The 11,659-nt window shown below is 64.1% G+C and overlaps 1 protein-coding gene across 1 annotated transcript; it reads left to right on the top strand.

Moving 5' to 3' along the window:
* Positions 1 to 2,238: 2,238 nt before the first annotated feature.
* On the top strand, positions 2,239 to 11,659 carry TCIRG1 (T cell immune regulator 1, ATPase H+ transporting V0 subunit a3). Its single transcript, XM_036258947.1, has 20 exons — positions 2,239 to 2,320; positions 4,487 to 4,607; positions 4,934 to 5,012; positions 5,853 to 6,073; positions 6,156 to 6,241; positions 6,507 to 6,633; positions 6,717 to 6,799; positions 7,011 to 7,104; positions 7,224 to 7,436; positions 8,117 to 8,261; positions 8,740 to 8,879; positions 8,946 to 9,103; positions 9,189 to 9,279; positions 9,737 to 9,855; positions 9,939 to 10,152; positions 10,422 to 10,547; positions 10,688 to 10,798; positions 10,872 to 10,989; positions 11,234 to 11,417; positions 11,495 to 11,659. Exons 2-20 carry the CDS (start codon positions 4,491 to 4,493, stop codon positions 11,571 to 11,573), a joined length of 2,505 nt encoding a protein of 834 aa, XP_036114840.1. The 5' UTR covers positions 2,239 to 2,320; positions 4,487 to 4,490; the 3' UTR covers positions 11,574 to 11,659.

Consider the following 11,659-nt stretch of genomic DNA (forward strand, 5'->3'; position numbering starts at 1 on the left):
CGCCTCTGTCATGATCTGCTGTCCAAGCCAGGGTGACCACGGCCTGTGGGTTCCTCCGGCTCCCTCGGGGCCCAGCTGAGCCCGCCAGCTCTCCTTGGGGACCCCTCAGGCCCTCCTTGGGGCTGGGCTCCAGGCGTTTCCCCCAGGGCTCGGCAGGCCTTCATCAGCTTCGGCCTGCTGTTCCCAGGATCGTGAGTGTCCACAGGCTGGGTCCTGGGCCTGCCTGTCCTCAGGGCTACCCACAACTAAGACCCGAGGGACATAGAGCCTCCCACGGGCTCAGGCCAAAGTACATCAATGGCAGCACCTGAGAAAGGGCTGATTGTGGAAGGTCATGGGGAAACTTGTCCTGGGGTTGACAGTCATGAGATGGTGACACAGGTCCTGCTGCCCCTGAGCTGGTCTTGCCTCACCTCCAGCCACATCCTCTTTTCTCCCCAAGTTCCCCAGACTGAGCTGCTGGCTTGGCTTCTGCTCAGGATTTCCTGCTTTGTGATACCAGCAAAGTGGTCTGGTTCCCTCTGGGCCACACACCAGCCCCGTGCCAGTGGAATAGCTAAAATGGCCCCTTCGAGTTCGGGCTAAGCACTAGGAGCATTTCCTTGTGTTCTCAGCAGCGGGGAAACCGGCTCAGAGAAGTGAAGTGATTTGCTCAGAATCACACAGCCGACATCCCGTGGAAAACTAACTGGTCTGAGCGCTCAGTGCCCCCTCTTCATCATTTCCTAAAGTGTATTTTACAAAGCATTAATTTCCCAAGATGCTTCTCGGAGGGAAGTGGGGAGGGTGTTGTGTGGGAAATCTCTGAGTGCCCTCTGCATTCTGTGACAGACACTGCATGTTAGCAGAGTCAAGGCTCTGAGAAGGCCTGCAAAGATAACAGCCTTTCCCCAGATCACTGCTGGCCCCTGGGCCAGGCTGGAGCCCACTGCTGGCCAAGGCTTTGGGGCCTCAGGTTAAGGAACAGAGCCCAGAAGTGAGAAGTGCAGGACCCAACCAGAAGCCTGCAGCCCAGGAAGTGTCCGAGAGCCCAGCCCACTGCTAGTCCTGGTGGCAAAGTGCTGCAAAAACCGGCAGTTCCAAGAGGCGGACCTAAAAGTCCCAGATTGCTTCTAGTTTCACTTTCCTGACAAACAGCATCAGAGAATTGGCAGGAGCCTCGGTTGGTACACAGATAACTAGAATACTTTTATTAAACGGGCCAGACTGTCCAGCTCCGGATACGAGTCTTTCCCCTACTAACAGCTGTTTTCTGCATCAGGACTGCAGCTCTAATGCCCCAGCAGTGTTGACCTGAGACAACCCCCCACCCCATACACATACATGGTGTACTGAGTTTGGTTGTGTTGAAGGTCCCTTCTGGAAACAGCCCTATGATGTTCCAGAACATATCTCTACTTTTCTTGGATGCTGACCTTGGCTGTGACTCAGTGTCCAGTCCCAGTTCTGGGGTTCCATTTGCTCACCTCCCCACCCCTCAGAGGCCCTTGCATAGCTGAGGGGCCCTGGGCCCTCTGAGCCCTAGTGGATACCGTCGGCTTGTCCGAAGTGAGGCAGCTGGACAGCTGTGAGCTCCAGTTCAGGAGCGCCGGGACCTGGGGAACCCCGGGAGCAGACCAGCAGTGCCGCTGGGGCACCCCAGCAGGGGGGACGACAATTACGTGCAGAGCATTGCCCAGCACCTGCTTGGGAGCAGGGCCCTGAGTGGGCCAACAACCGTGGCCTGGCCCTGGATGTTCTGCTGCCATTGAAGAAGGAAGCCCTGGGAGGGGCAGCCATCACCCAAGGGCACAGAGCGCTGGTCTGCCAGGCCCCTCTGCTGGCAGGAAGGTGTCCGGACCCCGTGTAATTGAGGCCTCACAGGAGAAGGAGGGGGTACGATACGTGGGGAGCGTGTTGGTCTTGGACCCTAGGTGGATCTTGGCCCCAGGCCTAAGGGTGTTGGGGTCCCATCAGCCATCGGCCCAGAGAGCCCTCTGAATGGTGGGGGCCCCATTCTCTAGCCCCCAAGCTGGGCCTGGGCTTGGGTCCTCCCCCAGCCTGGCCGCTTAGACAACCCTGGTTAGAGCCACTCAGTGTCTCTGCTCCTGTCTCGGGGTCTCCACGCCCCACGCCCATGATGGCTTTCCAGCCTCGGTCGAGGAAGCAAAGCCCAGGAGAAGTCACAGCCCAGACGCCAGGGCTGGGGGCGGGGCTTGGCTGACCCCGCCCCTCAGTTCCGCCCGCCCGCGGAGCAAAGTGAGTTGCGTGGGCGCCGGGGCGGGGATCGCAGAGCCTTGGAACGCGGAGAGCGAGCAGCGCTGCGTGCCGCTGAGCTGGGGTGAGTCCCGCGCCCCGTGTGAGGCCTTGCTGGAGGCCACCGGGGCCGCTAGGAAGAGGAAGAGGAGGATGGGGTGTTAACAGCTGCTAACAACTGCCGAGCCCAACTCTGCCAGGCCTGGAGGCACTCAGAGCTTCCCGCCCTGCAGCTTGCCCGAGGGAGCGCCCCATTCTACAGATGAGGAAACTGAGACCCACCCGAGTGGGAAGCAGCAGAGCTAGAGGCAGGCGAGGTCATTCTGAGTCCAGAGCCTGCGATTCTGGAACGGAGGAGGGCCTGACCTCTCCCTCCAGCCCGGCTCATCCCAGTGTGCCAGGGGCTGGGAGGAGAGACCTGGTGGGTTCCTGCAGGAGCTGGCCTCAGCCTCCAGCCTCCCGAGGGGCCGGGAAGAGAGGAGGGTCCCACAGAGAGGAGTGGGCTGGGCCCTGAAGGCCACAGGACAAAGGCACCTCCATTTGCTCCTTAAACAGGACAGGGGTGGCCCCTGGCTGGGACAGGGGCCAAGGAGGATGAGGGGTAGGTATTGACCAGGGAAGGGGTCTAGCCAGGTTTCTACATACCCATGCCCACCACAGCTTATCCCATCCAGGGAATGCCCAGGCACGAGGACCCCGTGAGTCAGGACCCCAGGCTGTATTTGCCACAGCCGCTGCTTAGGGCTGCTACCCCCCATGAGTCCCCAGACCTGGCTTCCTACGGCCCCCCATTTGGCCAGCTCTTCCTTTCTGGGTGCCCAGGGCAGAAAATAGCTCTCCCCTGAGCACATATTTGGCTCTGGGACTCCCAAACCTTCAGCCCGGCCTGGCTCCTGCCTGACTTGGCCACCTGCTGACCATGTGATCTTGAACCTCACCTCTCAGTTGACCATAAAACGAGGCTACAGTGCCTTCTCCCTTCAAGACTGCTGTGAAATTTAAATGAGATAGTGTGGGTGAAGGGATTACACGGGGGCTCGGTCATCTCCCCATCCAGGTCCTGTCTCTGCTGGGGGTGGCCAAGTCCCATTTCCCCAAAGAGGAAGTGGAGGCTCAGAGAGGGCAAGAGACTCCCCCAAGATCACACCGCCAATCACAGCTTGGGCAGGGCTCCTACCAGTGGTCCCTGACCCTTCAGGAACGGAACCCAGCTCCTCCTACACGCCCATCCTGACCAGGGCCGGCTTCTGCAGCCTTGGGCTGCCTCCAGGGCATTCTCTCCTCTCCTGGCGGACCGGACTGCATTCCCTATTTAGACTTAAGTAAACCAGGCCCCGGGGGGAGGAAGTGACCAGTTGGGCAGGCCCCACCGGCCCAGACAGTGGGCCAGGCACTCTGGCGCCAATCCTTCACCCCCAGTGGGGGCCTAGCTTGTGCCTGCCTCCTCCCTGCAGTTTGAGAGCTAAGGAAAGTGAGTCCCACAGAGGGAAGTGGCTGGCCCTGGGTCCCAAGAGCAGTGGCCACAGAGCCCTGGCTTGTGGGTGGGAGCATCTGCAGGGCCCGTCGGAGCCACCACGGCCACCCGTGCCGGCGACTGAGCAAGGCCTGGCCAGACCCTCCAGGCTCATTTTCAAGTTTGCAGTTTCGCTTTCAAGTTTAGACAACCTGAAAGGCTGCCCCCGCCCATACCCACAATGCCTATAGCCACAATGGCTGCTGCCAGGCAGCCCAGGCCTCAGGAGAAGGGCCCCCATTCATCGGTGTCCCCTCTGCTTTCTGCCCTTCCTGAGCCCCGGGAACCCCGTGCAGACGCCCATCCCCTCGGCACACGGTCATGGCGGGAGGGAGGAGGGCTCCAGCTGCCTGTGGGGACAGGCCCGACCTACGCCTGGTGTCGGTTGTCACCGTTGCTCCCTGGGATAGAAAGACAAGGACCAGTGAGGGCCGGGGCAGCCAGGAGGCCACTGCTGGAGGCGACCCTTGGCCTGCGGCCCCAAGGATGAGTCGGCTCCAGGGTAAGGGCAGGTCGCAGAGCAGGGACAGTGGGAGCAGAGGCCAGGGATGAGAAGAGCCACTGTCACCAGGAGCCACCAGGGTGGAGGGCAGAGGTCTCAGACACGGCAGAACGGGCGAGGAAAGAGCTTGAAGTTGGGCTGTGGGTCAGGATGTGGGGTTACTTACTTCATATGTGACCTCAGCACCCTATCGCACAGTGGCCCCCGACTGAGCCCCGCCCCTGCCCGCCCCACAGAACCATGGGCTCCATGTTCCGGAGTGAGGAGGTGTCTCTGGTCCAGCTCTTCCTGCCCACAGCTGCCGCCTACACCTGTGTGAGCCAGCTGGGCGAGCTGGGCCTCGTGGAGTTCCGAGATGTGAGTGGGGCTGGGAAGGGCTGGGAGGGGGCCCCTCCTCTCCTAGTGGCCCGGTTCCTGCTGGACTCCCGCAGCCCGGCCCCAGATGCCCTGCTCTCAGGAAGGGCAGGTGTTCTCACGGCTGAGGTCCCCTGACCTGGCCCAGTTCAGCCAGACTTTCTGGGCCCTGCTGGGCCCTCCTTGGCTGTGGGGTCTGCTGGAGGTTCACGGTGTACCTAAGACCTTTGTGGGGGAAGCAGCTACAGCTGAGGAGAGCCTGGGCCTGGGAGTAGGGACCTTTCTGGCCCCCACCCCAGAAAACTGAGCCCTGCACACCACCTCCACAGCTCAACGCCTCAGTGAGCGCCTTCCAGAGACGCTTCGTGGTGGACGTGCGGCGCTGCGAGGAGCTGGAGAAGACCTTCAGTGAGTCGGCCCGGCCCGCATCCCAGGCGGGCTTCTCGGAGGAGGAGCTTAGTCTGAAAGGGGGGGTCTGGGTCACCCAGGTGGAAGACAGAGAAGGGAGGTCCAGGCTGGGCCCTGCAGAGCCAGGACAGGGCATCTGTGGAAAGGGGTCCCTCCCTTCCTGGGAGCAGAGCAGACGGGTGAGCTGAGCAGAGGGCCTAGGGCTGGTTGGAAGGAGCCTTGAGTACTCCGAGGGCCCAGGAATATGTCCAGTGGAGCCACCATGGTTTCTAAGCACGAACAGAGTTTCCCCTGGTGCAGATGAACTGTGGTGGGCAGAGGCCAGGGTCCAGGGTCAGGTGCCCCCAAGGAGCAGCTCCTTCTTAGACCCGGGCAAGGGGACCTCGGCTCTGGCACCTCTCTGGCAGCCCCTCCTGGAGGAGCCTGCGGGGTGGGAGGACCGTGCACGCTGTGTAATGGTCTGATAGCTTGACTGATGGCGTGTAAGTCAGGCAGGTAGTGGGTGGGCCTCCACGCAGGCTCATGTCCCGAGCCCTGCAATGCTAGGGCCGGCCTGCCTGGAGGACCGCGGTGGGGCCCAGGCCCTGGGCTGCGCCGGGGACAGGGGCTGGAGAGGGAGCGTAGTCTGCCGAGCTCAGCAGAAGCGGAGCAGACCTGTGAGTAGAGGTGTGGCCTGGGGTTTTCCTGGGGATTTCAGACTCTGAATCAGTTAGCTGGTGGCCAGTGGAGTTTGGGCTGCTTGAAATCCCCTAGACATTAGCCAGCCCTTGGCTGACAGTGGCCATTAGCTGGTTGGGGCTCCTGCGTGGTCTCCCCTGACGCCCATCCCTCTGCACCCAGCCTTCCTGCAGGAGGAGGTGCGGCGGGCTGGGCTGTCGCTGCCCCCACCCGAGGGTAGGCTGCCGGCGCCCCCACCCCGAGACCTGCTGCGCATTCAGGAGGAGACAGATCGCCTGGCGCAGGAGCTCCGGGATGTGCGGGGCAACCAGCAGACCCTGCGGGCCCAGCTGCACAAGCTGCAGCTGCACATGGCCGTGCTGGGCCAGGGCCAGGGCCCCCAGGTCAGCCCTCGCCCAGAGGGGCGCAGGGGAGGGGGGGTGCCCACCCCACTGGGCCCGGCTCACAGTGCCTCTCCACTCTCAGCTGGCAGCCAGCCACACAGATGTTCCCTTGGAAAGAACACCCCTGCTCCAGTCCCCGGGGGGGCCGCACCAGGACCTGCGGGTCAAGTAAGTGGGGGGCAGCGTCATACTCTTTCCTGTCAACCGTCATGCAGGGGCCAGGCCAGGCCCAGCTTGGACTCCTTGTCTAGTGCTCTCCCTCCTCCTGCCTCCTCCTCAGGCCGGGAGTTTTCCTTGCTCGTAGGGGTTTCTCCTGCTTGGGCGCAGCCTGGTGGCCTTGCCTTCTCCCTGGGGGCAGGGCCTGGGGTGGCCTGGGGTGGCCTGGCAGGGCGGTGCAGGGGGAGGCGCGGCTCACCCCGCCTGCCCCCTGCAGCTTCGTGGCAGGCGCCCTGGAGCCCCACAAGGCCGCCGCCCTGGAGCGCCTGCTCTGGAGGGCCTGCCGCGGCTTCCTCATCGCCAGCTTCAGGGAGACGGAGCAGCAGCTGGAGGACCCGGTGACGGTGAGTGGCCGGGGACACCCAGGCTGGGGCCCCGTGCTGGGCAGAGCCCGGACTGCAGGGTAAACCGGGCCCCACTCTGGCAGGGTGAGCCTGCAGCGTGGATGACCTTCCTCATCTCCTACTGGGGCGAGCAGATCGGGCAGAAAATCAGGAAGATCACTGACTGGTGAGCCCTTGGGGGGCTGGCCACCTGCTGCCCTTGTGCCCAGGCCTGCTGTTCCCTCCAGGGAGCCCACTCTGTCCTGGGGCTGCCCCTGCCTGTCACCCTGTCCCCGCCACTAGCCCACCCTGCCACCTGCACTGCCCTGTGAGCCTCCAGCCTTCACACAGCCCCAAACCCGGGGCCCACTCACGTCACCCGTCGTCCTCCCTGCCAGCTTTCACTGCCACGTGTTCCCGTTCGAGGAGCAGGAGGAGGCCCGCCGGGGGGCCCTGCAGCGGCTCCAGCAGCAGAGCCTGGAGCTGCAGGAGGTGGGCACCCACCCGGGCCTGGCCGGACCACGCCTCCCCTCCCGCCCCACCTGCCTGCTCCCCACTCCCGGCTCCCCCGCCCTCCTGCCTGCAGTTCCTCACTCCCGCTCTGGCCACAGGTCCTGGGGGAGACAGAGCGCTTCCTGAGCCAGGTGCTGGGCCGCGTGCAGCAGCTGCTGCCGCCCTGGCAGGTGCAGATCCGCAAGATGAAGGCGGTGTACTTGGCTCTCAACCAGTGCAGCGTCAGCCCCACGTACAAGTGCCTCATCGCCGAGGCCTGGTGCGCCACGCGCGACCTCCCCACCCTGCAGCAGGCGCTGCAGAACAGCTCGGTGAGCCTGGTGGGCTCTGCCACCCTCCCCTGCCCCTGGGCAGCGGCCTGTGATTGCCTCACAACACACTTCCCGTTCCCGGTGCTATGCCTTTGCCAGGGCTCCCCCTCCCCCGGGGAGTCCACCCTGATGGCCCTGGCCCAGCAAGGCCACCCCCTGGCTTCCCAGAGCCCCTTGGGTGGGTCGTCAAACCTTGGCTGCTGCAATCGCGTTAAATCAGAAACCAGGTTCAAATCCAGGCTTCAAAGGCACTGGCCCTGTGACCTCAAGCAAACGAGGGAGCCTCAGGCTTCTCATCTGTGAAATGGGTGCAAGGACTCTGCCTCCAGGGGTCGCTGTAATGTAAACACATCCACAGGCTGCTGGTGCCTAGTAGGTGCTCACAGGCGGCAACGGGGCTCCCTCTCCCGGGCCACCTAGATGAGCAGCGCAGACTTCCATTTCCCAAGGACTCTGGGCCAGCTGGTTTCTGGCTCTCCCTAAATCCTCCTGAATGGGGGCAGGTGGGACTGGTCGGCCTGCTTCACAGAGAAGGGAGGGTTCGCCCCGGGACCCCCAGTGCTCCCCCAGCCAGCCCCCCCAGCGTTCTGTGTCTCCATCTGGCCTGGCTGGGGGGGCTGCGGGTCCCCGAAGACCCTGCCACCAGTCTTGTCTCTCCGCCTGCCTGCCGGATGTCCCAGAGTGATGAGGGTGTGAGCGCGGTGGTTCACTGCATCCCCTACCGGGACATGCCTCCCACGCTCATCCGCACCACGCGCTTCACGGCCAGCTTCCAGGGCATCGTGGACGCCTACGGTGTGGGCCGCTACCAGGAAGTCAACCCCGGTGAGAGCCACAGGGCCACCGCTGTTTGGTGGAGGCCTGGGAGGGCGGGGTCCACACTGGGCCTGTCCCGTCCTCCGGAGATGAGAGGCACAGTCCCCGTCATCCCCGTCACTCTGGGGCAGTGTGTGGGGGGTGTTCAGCATCCCCCAGGCGAAGCTCACAAGGGGGCCGCAGGGTGGAGCCGGGAGCAGCGGCCCTGGGTAGGGGCGGCCGCGTGGAGGGCTGACCGCGCACCTCAGTGAGCGCTCTGGGGTCAGACTCGGAGCCGCTCTGGGAAGGGGCACAGCCGTCGGGGGTTGCAAACCAGCAGTCCGGGGCCAGAGTGAGCCTGCCGGTGCCCTGTTTGGCCACACTGTGCTTTTGAAGAAGTTTGAATCAGGTGCTGCCCCAGAGCCTGGGTTCAAAGCCTCTGTGGCGTCTTGCACAGAGTGGTGTTGGCTGCAGGGTCCCGGCTGACCGCAGGGCCCCTCTCCCGCAGCGCCCTACACCATCATCACCTTCCCCTTCCTCTTTGCCGTCATGTTCGGGGACGTGGGCCACGGGCTGCTCATGTTCCTCTTCGCCCTGGCCATGGTGCTGGCCGAGGACCGGCCAGCCGTCAAGACGGCGAAGAATGAGGTGAGGGCGCGGGGCGGGGGCGGGGCGGGGGCGGGGCCGGGCCTGTCTCACAGCCTCCACCCTCAGATCTGGCAGACCTTCTTCAGCGGCCGCTACCTGCTCCTGCTCATGGGCCTGTTCTCCATCTACACCGGCTTCATCTACAACGAGTGCTTCAGCCGCGCCACCGTCATCTTCCCGTCGGGCTGGAGCGTGGCCGCCATGGCCAACCAGTCTGGCTGGAGGTGAGGCCCGCCTGCCCCACTGTCCCTGGGTCCCCGCCACCCCCAGTCCCCACTGCCCTGACCACCCTGCCCGTTGTTGCCACAGTGACACCTTCCTGGCCGAGCACCCGCTGCTCGCCCTGAACCCCAACATCACTGGTGTCTTCCTGGGACCCTATCCCTTCGGCATCGACCCTGTGAGTCCTGGCTGCTGGCCCTGGGTGCTGCAGGCGAGCGGGAGGGCAGCCCAGTTCTGGTGAAGGATGCCGGGGGCCCCAGACAGATGAGGGGCCTTCTTGCTGGACCCTCCCTGCACAGAGAAGCGTGTCATGGTGACAGCAGCGTCACCGTGGAGCCCCCTCTGTGCCAGGTGCTGTTCTGAGCCCTGTATGTGCAATGACTTTATATTTGGTTTCTGTGCCAATTCCACAAGGCACGCATTAGCATCATACCCATTTTACAGACGAGGAAGATGAGGCACAGGGTCACCCAGTTAGGGGGAGCCGGGGTTGGGCCCCGGTTGTCTGGCCTCATCTGTGCTCTTAACCAGTGCTCCCCGCTGCCTCTTGGGGGGCAGGTGATAGATTGTGCTAAGGTCCCAAAAGGGACAAACAGGAGGCCCCTGCATGACACCCACCCCTCCTGCCACCCCAGATCTGGAGCCTGGCCATCAACCACCTGAGTTTCCTCAACTCCTTCAAGATGAAGATGTCCGTCATCCTGGGGGTCACCCACATGGCCTTCGGGGTGGTCCTAGGAGTCTTCAACCACATGTGAGGGCCCAGGCTCTGGTTGGGGAAAAGTGGGGACTGCGGGGCCAGGGTGGTCCAGTGACCCTGCCCTTGTCCCGCCCCAGACACTTTGGCCAGTGGCACCGGCTGCTGCTGGAGACCCTGCCCGAGCTGATCTTCCTCCTGGGCCTGTTCGGCTACCTGGTCTTCATGGTCATCTACAAGTGGCTGCGAGTCTCGGCCGCCAGCGCCGCCTCCGCCCCCAGCATCCTCATCCACTTCATCAACATGTTCCTCTTCTCCCGCAGCCCCACCAACCGGCCACTCTTCTCTGGACAGGTGGGCTGGGTGGGTGAGCGGGCTCAACCCCCTCACGGGGGCCCCGGTCACTAGGCGCTCAGAGCTGCCGGATCCTCGTCTGAGATATGAGGATGCAGGCCTGAGGCCATGGGACAGAGGTCCAGGTGGGAGGTGGGGTTGCACACCTGGGGTCCCGGAAGCCTGTGCCCCTTCTCCGAGGATTCCTTGTGCAGTGACGTCCCTGCGTAGTGAGGGCCCCGGGGGAGGAGCAGACTGTGGGCCCCCTGATGGAGCCCTCTCCCCTGCAGGAGGTGGTGCAGTCTGTGCTGGTGGTCCTGGCCCTGGCCACGGTGCCCGTCCTGCTGCTCGGCACGCCCTTGTTCCTCCGCTGGCAGCACCGCCGCCAGGCAAGGTGGCGCACTGGCCAACTGCAGGTACAGGAGGTGTGGGCGGGGCCTGTGCGGGAGGCGGAGCTGCTGCCAGCCTGAGACCTCCCTCCTGGAGACTGGCTGCGCAGGTGGTGGGGGCAGTGTGGCCCGTCGGGGGCTGGGCCTGCTGATGCTGCCGCCCCCAGGCCCAGGATGAGGCCAAGACTGAACTTCTGAACTCAACCGACGCATCTGTGGCTGGCTGGGGCTCTGACGAGGAGAAGGCGGGGCGCCCGAGGGACCAGGAGGAGGACAAGGTGGGTGTGGTGCCTTCCTGAGTGGGGGCGGTCAGCTGGCCCGGTCTGCCCCTCACTGCTGCCCCTCCCCCAGTTTGTTCTCTCCGAGGTCCTCATGCACCAGGCCATCCACACCATTGAGTTCTGCCTGGGTTGCATCTCCAACACGGCCTCCTACCTGCGCCTCTGGGCCCTGAGCCTGGCCCATGCCCGTGAGTGACCAGTGTGGCGGGCGGCCTGGCCACGGTCAAGTCCTGCCTCCATGTCCCACACACACAGCTGCTGGCTGGGCGGCCTGGGCGGGTCGCTTCTCTGGGGATCAGGAACCCCCTCTGTAAAATGGGGACATCATAGGAGGTCCCCTGCCAGTCCCACAGGAAGAGGGGCTTCGGGCTGCCAAGGGCGTTGGTGGGCACCCTTGGCCCCTGCTCTCCATTTGCACCCCTTCGCCCACAGAGCTGTCCGAGGTCCTGTGGGCCATGGTGATGCGCGTAGGCCTGGGCATGGACATGGGCCGAGAGGTGGGCGTGGCGGCCCTGGTTCTGTTCCCGGTCTTTGCCGCCTTCGCCGTGCTGACCGTGGCCATCCTGCTGGTGATGGAGGGGCTCTCGGCCTTCTTACACGCGCTGCGGCTGCACTGGTGAGCGGCCCACCGGGTGCCCGGGCGGCACGGGGCAGGGTGCGGGCCTCCCCTCACCAACTCTCCCCTCACCCCAGGGTGGAGTTCCAGAACAAGTTCTACTCGGGAACTGGCTACAAGCTGAACCCCTTCACCTTTGCTGTGGAGGACGACTAGCACCCACCCGTGGCCACGCCCTTGACCCCGCGACCCCCCCACCCCTCTGAATGGAGCAGAAAGGGAATAAAGAGGAAGGGCCGGCA

The sequence above is a fragment of the Molossus molossus genome, unplaced genomic scaffold, assembly GCF_014108415.1.
Source record: "Molossus molossus isolate mMolMol1 unplaced genomic scaffold, mMolMol1.p scaffold_m16_p_13, whole genome shotgun sequence".
Lineage (NCBI taxonomy): Eukaryota > Metazoa > Chordata > Mammalia > Chiroptera > Molossidae > Molossus > Molossus molossus.

Excerpts from the sequence above, each read along its gene's own strand:
- TCIRG1 (XM_036258947.1), top strand. The coding sequence starts at position 4,491 with ATGGGCTCCATGTTCCGGAGTGAGGAGGTGTCTCTGGTCCAGCTCTTC. Across the intron at positions 7,437-8,116 it reads AGGCGCTGCAGAACAGCTCG|AGTGATGAGGGTGTGAGCGC; the intron begins GTGAGCCTGGTG and ends CGGATGTCCCAG. Across the intron at positions 9,280-9,736 it reads ATCCCTTCGGCATCGACCCT|ATCTGGAGCCTGGCCATCAA; the intron begins GTGAGTCCTGGC and ends CTGCCACCCCAG.